This window comes from Osmia lignaria, chromosome 11, assembly GCF_051020975.1.
Source record: "Osmia lignaria lignaria isolate PbOS001 chromosome 11, iyOsmLign1, whole genome shotgun sequence".
Lineage (NCBI taxonomy): Eukaryota > Metazoa > Arthropoda > Insecta > Hymenoptera > Megachilidae > Osmia > Osmia lignaria.
Genome location: NC_135042.1, coordinates 11,233,414 through 11,248,215, shown reverse-complemented (window position 1 = coordinate 11,248,215; position 14,802 = coordinate 11,233,414). Strand labels below are relative to the sequence as shown.

General features: G+C 32.1%; 5 protein-coding genes across 9 annotated transcripts; 3 read left to right on the top strand and 2 right to left on the bottom strand.

Annotated features, from left to right (window-relative positions):
* Positions 1 to 26: 26 nt before the first annotated feature.
* Positions 27 to 1,460, bottom strand: LOC117610536 (rhomboid-related protein 4). The gene is made up of 3 exons (XM_034338078.2): positions 1,299 to 1,460; positions 984 to 1,179; positions 27 to 907 (listed from the first exon to the last, which is right to left on the bottom strand). The coding sequence occupies exons 2-3, from the start codon at positions 1,104 to 1,106 to the stop codon at positions 287 to 289; spliced, it is 744 nt and encodes a 247-aa protein (XP_034193969.1). The 5' UTR covers positions 1,107 to 1,179; positions 1,299 to 1,460; the 3' UTR covers positions 27 to 286.
* Positions 1,461 to 1,565: 105 nt separating this feature from the next.
* On the bottom strand, positions 1,566 to 3,849 carry Fbxl7 (F-box and leucine-rich repeat protein 7). 3 transcript variants are annotated; one of them, XM_034338063.2, is made up of 3 exons: positions 3,691 to 3,849; positions 3,439 to 3,547; positions 1,566 to 3,178 (listed from the first exon to the last, which is right to left on the bottom strand). In XM_034338063.2, exon 3 carries the CDS (start codon positions 3,163 to 3,165, stop codon positions 1,849 to 1,851), a length of 1,317 nt encoding a protein of 438 aa, XP_034193954.1. In that variant the 5' UTR covers positions 3,166 to 3,178; positions 3,439 to 3,547; positions 3,691 to 3,849; the 3' UTR covers positions 1,566 to 1,848. The 3 variants fall into 3 exon arrangements, with proteins under 3 accessions (XP_034193954.1, XP_034193952.1, XP_034193955.1); XM_034338061.2 differs by having other exon boundaries at positions 3,635 to 3,786; XM_034338064.2 differs by having other exon boundaries at positions 3,439 to 3,560; positions 3,635 to 3,780.
* A 503-nt stretch (positions 3,850 to 4,352) lies between these two features.
* Positions 4,353 to 6,827, top strand: Slu7 (Pre-mRNA-splicing factor Slu7). 2 transcript variants are annotated; one of them, XR_004582859.2, is made up of 6 exons: positions 4,353 to 4,640; positions 4,714 to 4,985; positions 5,056 to 5,379; positions 5,455 to 5,752; positions 5,827 to 6,480; positions 6,625 to 6,827. XR_004582859.2 is itself a non-coding variant. In XM_034337609.2 (5 exons), exons 1-5 carry the CDS (start codon positions 4,413 to 4,415, stop codon positions 6,427 to 6,429), a joined length of 1,725 nt encoding a protein of 574 aa, XP_034193500.1. In that variant the 5' UTR covers positions 4,353 to 4,412; the 3' UTR covers positions 6,430 to 6,577. The 2 variants fall into 2 exon arrangements, 1 of the variants encoding a protein (XP_034193500.1); XM_034337609.2 differs by lacking the exon at positions 6,625 to 6,827 and having other exon boundaries at positions 5,827 to 6,577.
* A 129-nt stretch (positions 6,828 to 6,956) lies between these two features.
* On the top strand, positions 6,957 to 14,366 carry LOC117610345 (cytosol aminopeptidase-like). Of its 2 annotated transcripts, none has more exons than XM_034337607.2 (8): positions 6,957 to 7,114; positions 7,456 to 7,571; positions 12,347 to 12,510; positions 12,580 to 12,754; positions 12,836 to 13,160; positions 13,221 to 13,489; positions 13,571 to 13,749; positions 13,837 to 14,366. In XM_034337607.2, exons 1-8 carry the CDS (start codon positions 7,031 to 7,033, stop codon positions 14,061 to 14,063), a joined length of 1,539 nt encoding a protein of 512 aa, XP_034193498.1. In that variant the 5' UTR covers positions 6,957 to 7,030; the 3' UTR covers positions 14,064 to 14,366. The 2 variants fall into 2 exon arrangements, with proteins under 2 accessions (XP_034193498.1, XP_034193499.1); XM_034337608.2 differs by lacking the exon at positions 6,957 to 7,114 and adding an exon at positions 7,224 to 7,373.
* LOC143305223 (E3 ubiquitin-protein ligase COP1-like) lies at positions 8,143 to 12,340 on the top strand. The gene has a single exon (XM_076691104.1). It carries the CDS (start codon positions 8,418 to 8,420, stop codon positions 10,473 to 10,475), a length of 2,058 nt encoding a protein of 685 aa, XP_076547219.1. The 5' UTR covers positions 8,143 to 8,417; the 3' UTR covers positions 10,476 to 12,340.
* Positions 14,367 to 14,802: the final 436 nt, after the last annotated feature.

The following is a 14,802-nucleotide window of genomic DNA, read 5'->3' as shown; positions in this document are numbered from 1 at the left end:
CAACGTGTAAATAAATTAACACTTACATTAATAGAAAATTAATTTATTATAGTAATAAATATTGTTCGTAAGATCATCTAAAATACAGTTTTACAGTTTTTATATGTACATATGTATATCATACAAATAGTATATCTTTCCAAAAGGTGTCAAGTCGCGGGTTGTGTTGTTAGTAATTAATAAATTAAATAACGGAACTATATATTAATTTTAATAATGAAATATAATAAAGGTGTATTTGCTTCAACCTTTTATAAATTCAATAAATATTAACTTATATTTAAATTTATCTAAAAAGTGAACCACGTCTTCTGTAAAACTGTTCTTCATGTATAATAGGAGTACCACTCATATTATATATTAAGTTGTCAATCATTTCGCCAACAAAAGTATAACAATATAAACAACCAGCCAAAATACCTCCAAGATGTCCCAGAAATGAAGACTGAGGAACCAACAGATGAATTAATACCAACTCAACCCAAACAGCTATTTTACTAGGAACTCTAAATCCACCAACATCATGTATTCTATCATGTTCCTCACAAACTACAATTACTTTTAATGCAAACAAAACAGCAGAGAATCCAATAGCACACTGTGTGTAATATCCATAGTCTCCAGTTAAATGCATTAAAGCATAACCCAAAAATGTATACACAGCACTACATCCAAGCGAGAGGACAGCTAATAAAATAACAAAATTTATTGTCCCATACATGGGTTCTAAATATGAACCCTTTAAGATTAATGACACCATATTATAATACAGATGCATATCTGAGCCATGTTCAAAATTTGATACTATAAAAGATCTCCAATCACGGTATTTAAATATTTTTACTGCAGATATGCATACTTCTTCTGCATTCCATGAAACTTTTATTAAACCAACATATAGCAGAACCTATAGAAATAAAAATATTATTAATCTTAAGTTATTGACTGTACCATAACTAGGTAATGATTAAATAATTATTTACTTGTAGAATAATTAATATCAAAGTAGCTGGTGGAATTTGCTCGATACCAAAATTCATAGCTTGCATACACAGCAAATAAATGCCGTATTGCAGCCCTTGTTGTCTTCTTTGAACAGGTCTCATGATTTCATTCAAATTTATAAACTTGCTGATACGTATAACCTTTTCTCATTTATTGTCCGATTTACAGGATCATCTAAAATTCAAATCATCCTGTCAATCTCAAAACAAATAGTTTTAATACATGAAAAAATAATAAAATAAATATAACACTATAATAATATTTACATTATAGTTTTTATACTTTATAATTACCATTCATATTCACGATCATCACCGATTGTTTCAATTGACGCATTTATTCAATTGAACAAGCCATTTCACTTGACAGACGTAGTAGTATTTTGAACCAATAACATTCAAACACATCGATTTAAATATTACAGATGTTTTACACGAGGTTTCATCATAAATATATAAGAATATTGCATACTGTATCTGTATAGATTTAAGAATGATGAAATATAAAATTTAATTTATTCAAATATGAAACTAAGATTTATTTTTTCATTGTTAAATTATAAAATCAATAAATAGGGAAAGCAGCTTTTGCAAATTTAAATCTACACACACATGCGTACGTGTATATACAAGGTGTCCTGAATTTTTCTCGACGCCCTGTACATACCTGCATCATATACATTCACCATACATACAATGTAATTCGCTACATATAATGTATATATATATTTTTGGAATTACTAAATAGCTATCTTTTTACAAATTAGTATCTAGATATGTACTAAGACAAGTGTTGTTAATAAATACATCGTAAATAACATAGGCATAAAATAATTTAAAAGATTCAGCTTGAGAAACCAGGATTTGTGTGTTCTATGATGCATCTACGGCAGTAACGTTTTACTGCCCGATATCCGACCCATGTAACTCTAGGACATTCACCAATATTTAGTTGCCTCAATCCTCGTACATAATATGCTAATGCTTCTAATCCAGCATCTGTGACACGTTCACAACCACATAAGGATAATTTCTTCAAGTTTGGACATCCAGTGGAAAGGGCTTCCAAAGTTGCATCACCAATGTCGCATTTTCCTATGTCAAGAGCTCTTAAGCGTGGGCATCCACGTGCCAAAGCTAAAGTAGCACTGTCGCTAAGTGCTTCACAGCCGCGAGCATTTAAATATCTCAATTTGTAACAGTGTTTAGCGACAACTAAAAGACCGGCATCCGATACACGATCACATTTTCCGACTGAAAAATAACGCAACGATGGACCAAGACGTGCCGCTAATTCACGTACTCCGAAATCCGTGATTTTTATACAATCAGAAACAGACAATTGACGTAAATTGCCACAGTAAGAAGCAATTGCTACGAGACTGGCATCAGTTATACGTGTACATCGTCGTAAATATAAACAAACAACATGTGGCATACGAGAAAGCGTTAAGACTAAACCAGAATCTTCCACTCCGTGACAATCACTGAGATCTAGTGATTGTAATTGTAACGTCGTTATTCGACTACAAGCTCTTGTTACACCAATACATCCAGTTAAGTCCAGTTCCTTCAAATGTATGCAGTTATCTAAAATACTAGTCACATTTGCATCAGTAACACGTCGGGAATGTCGTAAAACTAAAGAAGTTAAACTTAAAAATGGTAACTGGGCAAAAATCCCAGCTAATCCAACAGCACCTTCGAGTATAAGACGACGAATATGCGTGTGACATCCTCGTCTAGTTAAAGCATTCAATGCAGCTGTTGCATTTTGAGGATAACGTATTTCTACTTCTTTCCAAAGGGATGGATGCCATGCTATTTCCCAAAGACGTCTGCAAGTTTGAGCAACAGCACAGAGATCTCTTGTACCTAGCCAACTAAATATCTTCAATAATAAAGTATCATTCAACTGACAAAGATCGGTAATGTAAATGCATTTTTGTTGCAACAAAGTTTGATGTCTAATGGGAACTGATATAACAGTTGATGAAGGTGTAGAACGGCATGCATTATTGTCTAAAGTATGGTATCCTAAGTCAACTGTATCCGAAGTTGGTCTATATACACCCACTTTCTGAGATGAATATACAGTTTCCCTTTCAGAGCTGCCCTTTTCCCCAAAGGATGGAAGAAGAAGCGGACATGATCCATCCATTCCATGCTCTATTCTGAATGAAAAAAGAAAAGAAAAATGAAGATATACTTATAAATTACATACAGAATTTGTTAACAATTGTTTTACTTTATTATTTGAGAATTTAAAAACAAGATATATAAAAGGGAAGAATAAATTAAATATATTTTTTTCCTACTTTAAGATTAAAACTTAAATTTCGCGGGTATGTTGATAATTAATCAATTATCTTAATAAGTAGATGAGACAGTATAGTATTCTATATTAGAGAGATTCTGAAAAGTATTTACTTACTAGTAGGCGACAAATAGAAGAATCAGCAATAATAAGTGACATTATGGAACAATATCGATCTATTTGGCAGTACCTCCATTTTGATCAAACATTCCAATTCCCGAAGCAGCTGGAAATCATAACTATTTTTTATAATAAAGTTAAAACGTACCAGGATTCTTACAAATATTAATTAACATGCATTCTGTAAACTCACTTAATTACATTCTTTGAATAAAATATTGCAGTGAAAGGCTCAGGTTTGATACATACTATTTATATAAGGCCCAATCCTGTCGATAAATCACTACTTTTTAAATGGGTCTTACTTAAGGCGATTTCCATCGAACAACATAATGATTAAACATTTTTTTTACGCATAAGTGCCTTGGTAGTAAGTAAAATTAAAAAATTGTCGTTATATAAGTACATTTCCTGTTACGCATAAAGGATCTTTATCAAATTATCTTGAAAGAAAATATAGATATGTCATCTCGTTGAAAACGGGCATCGCAGTTTAGAAAGAGATAAAAGCTTTAGGAGGACTTATTATCTCTTTCTAAATTCAAGTAATAACAATAACTACAGAAACAAAAGGACTGGACATGCCATTGTCCTCGAGGAATCATATTTTTGGGGATTCCAGACTTCCCCAAACGGGGTTAAGCCTGCATCTGTTTCATCAGTCCCTCTTCTACCATACCTCGTACTCGCAACTGAAAAAATGCAATTTTAACCTTTTCTGATTGCATTTGTTAGAAATCAATCATAATCAGCACAAGACTACAAAATTATTAAAACAATTGTTTGACAAATATTCATTTTAAAAAGACCGCCAGAAATGATTTTTAAAATTCGATCCTAGCGCCATCTATACGCAAACGGCGGAAACCATTCAACAACTTACCGACTGGGACTCCGGAACAGGGGAATACTAGCGCTATCTATCTAGTTGTAAACATAAAGTTGTGTGAACAAATGATTATGTTATAAAAATGGCTAACACTTTAACTAACGTACCTGTATCAAAAATTATAAAAAGTAAAAGTAATTTCGAAGATGAGCCGAGAAAAAAGAGTAGAGAAGATTGGAGAAAAGCGAAAGAGTTAGAAGAAGCAAGAAAAGCTGGTACAGCACCAGCAGCTGTAGATGAAGAAGGCAAAGATATCAATCCACATATTCCACAATATATTAGTGCCACACCATGGTATTTTGGAGCGCAGGTAAAATTTGTAATTGTTTAGTTTGATACTATTATTATTACTGTAAAATCTAAGTGGATATAAATACTTTAAGGGCCCTACTTTAAAACATCAAAGACCACAACCCGAGAAACAGAAGCAATATAGTAGCATAGATGAATGGTACAAACGTGGTGTGGATGTATCTAATGCAGTAACAAAGTACCGCAAAGGTGCCTGTGAAAATTGCGGGGCAATGACTCATAAAAGAAAAGAATGTATGGAACGTCCTCGTAAAGTAGGAGCAAAATTTACAAATGTAAACATTGCACCTGATGAATTTACACAGCCCGAATTATCTATGGACTATGATGGCAAACGTGATAGGTAACATAAATATTCAATTATTTATTGTTTCATTAGGCTCAGTATATTTCTAATTATTTATTTAATGTAGGTGGGCTGGATATGATCCTTCACAGCATAGAGCTATTGTTGAAGAATATCAAAAGATTGAAGAAGCAAAGAGACAAATGCGTGCAGAGAAATTAAATGCAGAAGAGAATGATGAGCAAGATTCGGATAAAGATGAAGATAAATACGTCGATGAAGTTGATATGCCTGGTACAAAAGTAGATTCTAAACAGCGAATTACTGTTAGAAATTTACGAATTAGAGAAGATACAGCAAAATATTTGAGAAACTTAGACCCAAATTCTGCTTACTATGATCCTAAAACAAGATCCATGCGCGATAATCCTTACGTTGGTACTGAAAGAGAGTATGTATCACGCGTAAATTTTTCTAAGCTTTCTATCGTTTTAAAAATCTTTTTAATATTTATGTTTAATTGTAGAGTGGATTACAAGGGTGAAAATTTTGTTCGTTTTTCGGGAGATACGCAGCAGCATGCAAATGCTCAATTATTTGCATGGGAAGCCCATGAAAGGGGTGTTGATGTTCATTTACTTGCTGAACCCACAAAATTAGAGTTACTCAAACAGGAATACGATAAGAAACGTGATGAATTAAAAGACAAAGCCCGTGATAGCATAATTAACAGATATGGAGGTGAAGAACACCTTGATGCCCCACCACCTTCGCTCTTGTTGGCACAAACGGAACAATACGTAGAATATTCAAGATATGGAAAGGTATATAAACGTCCGGATTTCTATGATATCAATGTTTGTCAAGGTTTAATAACTTTTATAATGTATATTTATAGATCATCAAGGGGCAAGACCGACAAGTAATTAGATCAAAATACGAGGAAGACATATTTCCAAATAATCATACATCCGTTTGGGGATCTTATTGGCACGCAGGCAAATGGGGATACAAATGTTGTCATTCTTTTATAAAAAATTCATACTGCACAGGGGAAGCAGGTAAAAGGGCACTGGAAGCAGCAGTTGTTGAAAATAAAATGCCTTTAAACGATGAGCAAAAGTCTGATAATGAAAAAGCAGAATCGTCTGATGAAAAGTCGGCAAGCAGTGATAGTTCGTCCGATGAAGAAGAAAAACTATCAAAGAGTAGAAAGAACGCAAAGACTCTTAAGAGGAAAAATAAAAAGCAAAAACAAAAGGAGAGGAAGAAAAATAAGAAGAAGGCTGCCAAGATGCAAGAAGAAAATAAATTACAACAGGCGTTAAAGAAGGAAGAAGAAAATGAGAAAGAAGCAGAAAGATTGATGCAACTGGATGAAAGAAAACGTCCGTATAATAGCATGTATGAAGTAAAAAGACCAACAATGGATGAAATTGAAGCGTTTCAGATGAAACGAAAACGTGATGATGACCCTATGGCAGAATTTCTTAATCAGTAATTGGAATAAGAATTTCATTCAAAAATATTAAATGTTTCTTATAATATAAATGTAAATAACCAGTATTTTATATTATTTCGTTGTATGTACATAGATATGATATTTTAAGTAGCTATATGAATGTATAAATAAACGTAATTAACTTTTACTTATTATATATATAAAATTAATTAATTTTAATTTTGTTCGTTTCAGGCGAACATGTTTTCGTTATGGCAAATCCACATAGTACACTTTTTCCGTCATTAAAATCAATGGCATACATCACTAATTTATCACAGTGTTGAAGAAACAAGATATTTGTAACGGATAAAACAATAATGTGAAAATGCAGTGAACATCTTTGATTGCAAAATGTTAATTTTTGCAATTCGTATTAATTGTCGCTAGATGGCAGTGCAAAATATGAGTGGCGGATCTATGATATTCCTAACCAAAATACCTATATATATAGATATCGTATCTTTTGAGGGAAATACATACATATATAGATATTTATATGTGTGCATGTATATGTATATATACAGACGCACACAAATAGGTATACCTATATATAAGCGTAGGTATATACATCACACCTAAGTGTTCTCTTGAGCAAATTATGGCATTGTCTCTTATCAGGGGTAAGGGTTTGCAATACGGAAATTCGCAGTTACGTTTCTTATCCAGCATTTCGACCATGAAGGTAATTACAATGTTATTTATACCCGAATTTAATAATATATATCGTTGTTCTCATATTAAAAGAACAATATGTTCCTATTTTACGAAATAAAGTGTTGAAATGGAAAATTTTCATTCTAGTATTCAAACAGTGATAGAAAGGTAAAGTGGAAAAACACTTTATCTAAAAGTATAAATTATGTGGAACTTTAATCAGGAATATCATTAAACTTCTTTTGCGTATTATTTTTCTCATCATAAAGGATTTTATAAAGAAAATGGTACATTTATTTTGCGAGGCTAGACTCGTTTATACTTAGCAAGATTTCTGCCGTATTTATTTGATATTTTAATTTTCAACAGAAAGGATTGGTGCTTGGTATATATGAAACAGAAGATGAAAGCAACATTTCATTGACTCCTACAGCGGCTAAATACGATGAACTAGTTAAAGGAAAGCTACAAAAAAATATTTTGTTGTAAGTTCAAAGACGATTTAGTAACCTATAACATATCTCATATTGTAATAATGCCTTTTCTTGTCACCTATTTATGTAAAATCTGTGTTAATATCTGTTTTTACTAAACCCTCTTTTATTTTTTTATTTTTTACAATATGTGAAACCAGATCATAGATGTATGCCCATATTCAGGTACAAGTATCATATATCTAATATGAAACTATTTGTTTTCCCTTACTTAAAAGTAAATAGTTCATTAATTAAAAATAAACCAATGCCTACAACAAATGACAGTCACAATAAGCATACATTATAACACGCAGACCATAATTTTATTATTTTGGTATATTTCATTTTTAAACTTCTGTGAATTAACATAAATAAATATTTGAATATCTTGTTCATAGTTCCAGCCTGAAACAATTGTCATAATGCTGCCTGAGCTTTACATATAATATTCAGAATTGCTTTTCCTTTGTTGTTTTCAAAACTTTTCCATAAAGTATTTTTTTGTTAACAAAACTCTTGAATTTGAGTGAAATTTCTATCACACGAGCTCACTGGCATTATTTTCATTGTTTCAGGAGAGACTAGACTGAGAGACGGTATTGTACGCATGATATGAAGCAAAAACTCGCTGCACAGAAGGAGTTGCCTGACACATATTTTGTTATATAAAAAAAGAAAAAAAGAAATTTTAAAAACGCATTATTTCTAGAATAATAATTCTTTTAGACTGATTATCAATTAAGTTAACATTACTAATGAGGAACTTGAATAACAAATTCAAGTAGTATGAAGTCCAAAAGATTATATTAAAATTATTATAATATATTTCAAGAAAGATTGTTGAGTTGAATAACGATGTCAGCTATCAGTGATAGTAATTTGGGAAATGATAGCACTGCTGGAAGCAGTGGGGGAGTAGGTGAATGTAGTAGTAGAATAAGTAAACAACATTCGACAAATGTTCTTCATAGGATTAGCGGCACACTCGAAGATAAAAATAATGATTATCAATGTCCTATTTGTTTTGAAGTAATTGATGAAGCTCATATCACACGCTGCGGTCATACATTTTGTTATCGATGTATAGTAAAATCATTGGAAGCTAACGGACGTTGTCCAAAATGTAGCTATACGTTAACTCAACAGGATATTTTTCCAAATTTTTTGTTACACGAATTAATATCGAAACATAAAACTAGAATTAGAGGTCTTGTTGAATTAGGCAGTTCTTATGGTACCGATGGTAGACACAGAGCAGGTGGTACAGATTTATCTGTATCACCTTACGATGGATTGAGAGATATTGTAGCTGCCGAAAGCGCTAATCTTACTTTACCAGATGTAAATGTCATGCTAGAAGTATTAACACAAAGGAAACATTTACTGGAAGCGGAAACATGTGCGGCACAAAATAAACTATTGCATGAGTTTTTAAAACATTTATTGCAACAGAAGGAAGAGCAAAAGAATCAGTTACAGAAAGAGATAGCATTGATTAAAAAAGATATGGAAGAAGTTGAAAATATTTTAAGGGATGTTCAAAGTAAATGCCCTAAGATAGAAGACTTAAAGAAATCCAGTGAAAATGATACTGCACAAGTGTCAGCTATTAGAAGAGAAATGATCGGTCTTATAGACATAATAGATTCAAATATGTTAAAACCGAATGAAAAAGTAGGTGCTACTGGAAACGATACGTTCGTTAATCCTACAGGAAATCAAAAACAGATTGATTATACAGTTGGATCGACTTTGGCTGTACGTAGAAAGAGAATGCATGCTCATTTTGATGATTTTGTTCAATGTTATTTCGATTCCCGTGCTAAGGAATTGCTCCTTGGACCTAAGCCTCAGAATCAAAATGAATCATGGCATGGTATAAGTTCAGGACTAGATGTATTTAGAGAGAATCTTGTTAAGTTTTCAAGATACAATTCGTTACGTCCATTGGCAACATTGAATTATTCATCAGACATTTTTAATAATTCCACCATTGTTTCGAGCATAGAGTTTGATAAAGATAACGAATTCTTTGCCATAGCCGGAGTTACTAAACGAATAAAGGTGTTTGATTATAGTGCTGTAATAAGGGACACGGTAGATATACATTATCCATGCGTAGAAATGGTTTCCAGTTCGAAAATATCATGTGTTTCATGGAATTCCTTTCATAAAGGGATGCTAGCATCATCTGATTACGAAGGAACTGTAACGGTATGGGATGCTGCTACCGGTCAAAGAACCAAAGCTTTTCAAGAACACGAGAAAAGATGTTGGTCAGTTGACTTCAACGATGTAGATACTAGACTTATAGCGTCGGGATCAGACGATGCTAGAGTTAAGCTATGGTCTTTGAACAATGATCATTCCGTTGCCTCTTTGGAGGCAAAAGCTAATGTGTGTTGTGTAAAATTTAATCCACGTAGTTCGTGTCACTTAGCATTTGGATCCGCTGATCATTGTGTTCATTACTATGATTTACGTAATATGAAGGAAGCACTGTGCATATTTAAAGGTCATCGCAAGGCTGTTTCATATGTTAAATTCATTAACAAGGAAGAAATAGTATCAGCAAGTACTGATTCCCAATTAAAAATGTGGAACATTAATAATCCGCATTGTTTGCGTTCGTTTGTTGGACATGTAAATGAAAAGAATTTTGTTGGTCTTGCTACTGATGGTGATTATGTGGCGTGTGGATCAGAGAATAATGCACTTTATATATATTACAAAGGACTTACAAAACAACTATTCTCATATAAATTTGATGCTGTTCGAAGTATATTAGAGACACAAGAACGAAGGGAAGAGGATCTGAACGAATTTGTCTCTGCTGTTTGTTGGAGACAAATGTCCAATGTTGTGGTAGCTGCAAATTCTCAAGGAATTATTAAAATATTAGAACTTGTTTGAAGATAATCACAAATTGAATATGAGTACATTTGATATATGTATTTGGAAATTTATTCAATTAAATGCTCAGATACGATTAACAACGAGAAGTGAAAATTAATTCTAAATGTTATAGTAATTTGTTGTAGGCCAAATTTAAAGAACTGTATAATACATTAAAAATCTAAATTATTAGAGACTGACTTATTTGAGAAAGTAATACTCCGGGCGTTAAAACAGCACAAATATTTTTTATAATTGTATTCTTGTTAAATCTCTGGGTACTGTTACTTATATTACTTTTAGTTGAATACTTCACAATTAAGATATCATTTGACAATAGACTGAAGTTTAATAATAAATAACCCACATAATTATTATATTAGTGGCACATGTCTGCATCTAAACAAAGTTTTAGTACGAAATGTGGCCTTTTTATGACTTTGTATCAATTCAGTTAGCATTCAGAATTGTGCAGTTGTATTCCAGAATTGATGCATTTGCACAGTGACTAGATTACTAATGGATTAGCACAATTCATCTATGATAAAATCATGCTAGATAAATTTTATCTTAGTTTTATGTGATATTCTTTGTCATTATACAGCATTAAAATGGATTCATTTATATTTAAAGCCATTAGAACATATAAATTTGTGGAAATATAAAATTTCATTATTCTAAACAATTTACTATATAAAAAGTATTTTTATGATGTGTACTAATATGTAAAAAAGAGAGAATCATTTAAAATTATCAACTTATGAGAAAGTTGTAACATTAAAATACAACTTTAATTACATAAGACATAATTCTTATAATAAATCTTGCCAAAGTAGCCTAAAGGAAATAAAAATAGTAGTAATATACAAGTTGATATCACGATGAATATCAATATTGTTCATTAAATTCAATTTGTGCCAAGAGTATCATGTTAGCTAAGAAGTAGTAAATGTGCTTGAATTGCATTAAGTTCCTATTATCAGTGTTACAATCACTGTCTTGGTAAATATTAGTGTCAGAGCTAAGAAAAGATAGAATTTTAAATGGAAATGAATTTAACTGTACTTAGACTATTTATAAATGAATTCACATTAAAAATAATAATTCAATAATTTTACTGGAAAAGATATCAAACTTCTTCGTATTTATTATTTTCTATATACATATATATATATATATATATATATAATATTATTTTACTTAGCTCTGATTAGTATATTCTAAATAAACATGCATTAAATGGTTCATTTCTTAAAATATTAGTATGTCAATTCTTTATTTACTGTTCATGTAATAATGTTTAAGTTAACAATGTTATAAATACGATAAAAACCCCATGACAGATCTACATACTTAAATCAATGTATACACAGAGAAACTGAATTTTGGTAATAGTTTTACATTATACTGTATTACGTTTATGATTAATTCTTTAATGTTGTAAATTCTTGTCAATAATGTGTACATCTGAAATAATTGTGACACTCTACCATTGATGTATTACAAGTGCAAATCAATTATCTCCAGAGATCAGAAAACATAATACAGTTCTAATTATAAAAAGTAATTTTAATGTAATTAAGAATTAGCACAATTGTTAGAAAAATAATTAGAGTAATTTTAAAAGAATATATTCTAGGATGTATGTAAAGGATAGTATATTTTTAGATTGTATTTTGAAATTGCAAATGTTATAGCACACGCTATACATGTCCAAGACGCCTAAACTTTATTGTAATAAATAAATTTGTGAATTTGTGTCTGTCAGTACATCCTCAAACAAAATTTCTAATTTCGTATTAACTTGTCCCTTACCTTAAAATTATTATATATACCATTTTAATGTACAGATGATTTAAAATAATATTTCAATACTTGTACCACTACAGAGCAGGTCCAAAAATTCCCAAAGGTCATGCTAGAGTGTTTTGGGGATTGGACGAGAAGGATTACGTTGGAGTAGCGGTTGTTGGTCTAGGAAAACAAAATCTTGGCATTGATCAACTTGAGGAAATACACGAAGGGAAAGAAAGCATACGTATTGCAGCAGCAGGTAAATATACTTACGTTAAAATAAAATCTTGCGTTCATATTTTAATAATAATATAACGTTTTTTTTTAGCTGGTTGCCGTGCATTGGACGCAGTTGAAATAAAAGATATACAATTGGAAACATTGGGAGATGCAGAAGCTGCGGCAGAAGGAGCTGCACTATCAACTTGGTTTTACCAAGGTTCAAAAAATAAAGAAAAACAGAAAGTATATCCAAAAGTTTCTTTGTATGGTCAAGAAGGGGAGTAAGTAGGATATTACATTTAGCTGCTTTCTTATATAACTTAAGTATAAATATAACTGAAATTAATATTGTTTTTATTAAGAGAACAATGGTTGATTGGAAGTATCAAAGCTCAGGCTCAAAATTGGGCACGTCAACTTGCGGATACCCCGGCTAATCTAATGACACCTACCATATTTTCTAAAGAAGTGTGCTCGGTTCTTACTAAATTAGGAATTACAGTACAAGTACACGATCAAGAATGGGCAGAACAGAAACAGATGGGTTCTTTCCTTAGCGTATCTCGCGGTAGTTGCGAGCCACCAAAGTTTGTTGAAATTCATTATAAAGGTGCTAATGATAATTCTCAACCGATTGCCTTTGTCGGAAAAGGTGTTACATTCGATGCTGGTGGTATTAGTCTTAAGGTAAGGTATTACTGTATATTAAAATATTGAATGAAAAGCTTACATCAACATTAATTTCAGCCTCCATCTGACATGGACGAAATGCGTGCCGACATGACTGGTGCAGCATGTGTAGCTGCTGCTATTCGAGCCGCGGCTGAACTTAAATTGAAAGTAAACATCATCGGTTTGATACCGCTTACCGAGAATTTACCCTCTGGAACTGCAACTAAACCAGGAGATGTTGTAATTGCGATGAACGGAAAGAGTATCATTGTAGATAACACTGATGCGGAAGGTAGACTGATCCTGGCCGATGCTCTTTGCTATGCTCAAGAATTTAACCCAAAGTAATATTACTACTTATATAGATATAGATTTAACAATGAACGCTCATTATAAATACATACTAAATATTTTAATACGTACAGATTCATTTTGGACATCGCGACATTAACCGGTGCAATGAGAATTGCTTTGGGAGGAGCAGCAACTGGTGTATTCACGAATGATGGTACTCTCTATGAGAAACTACGAAATGCTGGCACCATTACTGGTGATCGAGTATGGAGATTTCCACTTTGGCAGCATTTTACCGATGAAATGACAAGTAAGTGAAATACTTGTTAATATTGGTCCACGGTAATAGTAATTAAGAAGGCGTAGTAACGTATAAATTATTTGGTATTATTTATAGAAAAAGTTAAGTCAGCGGATGTAAGGAATGCCGCTAAAACCAAAGGTGGAGGTTCTTGCACTGCGGCTGCTTTCTTAAGAGAATTTGTTTCGCCCGATACACCCTGGATGCATTTAGACATTGCAGGAGTAATGGGTCCTGGACCTGATAAGTTACCATATGTACCAGCTGGAATGACAGGTCGTCCGACTCGTACGCTTATTCAGTTTCTACAAGCAATGTGTTAAAATTGACAACTATTTTAAGTTGTATGGTGCAAGTTTATCTATTTTTATATATATATGTATGCATATGTATAATACACGCATTTATATGTATATATAACATTGTTATATATACAGGGTGATCCTCTCGCAGCCGGACATAAAGGAACTAGCGACAATGAACCCGTTGACCGCACCATGAAGAAACACAGTAGTCTCGGACCTCTTTATGATGCGGTGAAGGGGTTCATTGTTGCCAGTGTTCCTTTGTGTCCGGCTACGAGAGGATCACCCTGTATACATACATACAATACACATTTTATTTTACACACCGCCCATCTTTTTTCTGTTACATTCCGACGCAGATTCGAGAGAGAAAAAGTTAAAATATACAACGAATTAAATTGGTCGGAATGAAACATACAATTTATAAACATTATATTTGTGTATAGAATTCAGTTACTTCATAATACAGCAATACTTAGTATAAATGTAATAAATTTTTACTTGTACAGTTCGCTTTATTGTTCATATTATAATGATAAATTTGATCAAAACCATTGATAGCCATAGATTGTAACAAAGAGGCATGCAACAACAATTGAAAATAATTTCAACGCATAACATCATACAAAACAAAATATAATGTTTTAAACTTTTATTTAAAGAAATAATTTAATATAATAGAATGGGAGGTGTACCATTATTAATTGGGCAATTTATACTTTATTTGTGTTGTGTCTGAAATACAGCTTCGATCGAC

Coding starts and splice junctions, on each gene's coding strand:
- LOC117610536 (XM_034338078.2), bottom strand. CDS start 1,106: ATGAGACCTGTTCAAAGAAGACAACAAGGGCTGCAATACGGCATTTAT. Junction 908..983: donor TGATATTAATTATTCTACAA/GTAAATAATTAT, acceptor TTATTTCTATAG/GTTCTGCTATATGTTGGTTT.
- Fbxl7 (XM_034338063.2), bottom strand. CDS start 3,165: ATGGATGGATCATGTCCGCTTCTTCTTCCATCCTTTGGGGAAAAGGGC.
- Slu7 (XM_034337609.2), top strand. CDS start 4,413: ATGGCTAACACTTTAACTAACGTACCTGTATCAAAAATTATAAAAAGT. Junction 4,641..4,713: donor CATGGTATTTTGGAGCGCAG/GTAAAATTTGTA, acceptor AAATACTTTAAG/GGCCCTACTTTAAAACATCA. Junction 5,753..5,826: donor AATATTCAAGATATGGAAAG/GTATATAAACGT, acceptor GTATATTTATAG/ATCATCAAGGGGCAAGACCG.
- LOC117610345 (XM_034337607.2), top strand. CDS start 7,031: ATGGCATTGTCTCTTATCAGGGGTAAGGGTTTGCAATACGGAAATTCG. Junction 7,572..12,346: donor CTACAAAAAAATATTTTGTT/GTAAGTTCAAAG, acceptor GTACCACTACAG/AGCAGGTCCAAAAATTCCCA. Junction 12,755..12,835: donor TTGTATGGTCAAGAAGGGGA/GTAAGTAGGATA, acceptor GTTTTTATTAAG/AGAACAATGGTTGATTGGAA.
- LOC143305223 (XM_076691104.1), top strand. CDS start 8,418: ATGTCAGCTATCAGTGATAGTAATTTGGGAAATGATAGCACTGCTGGA.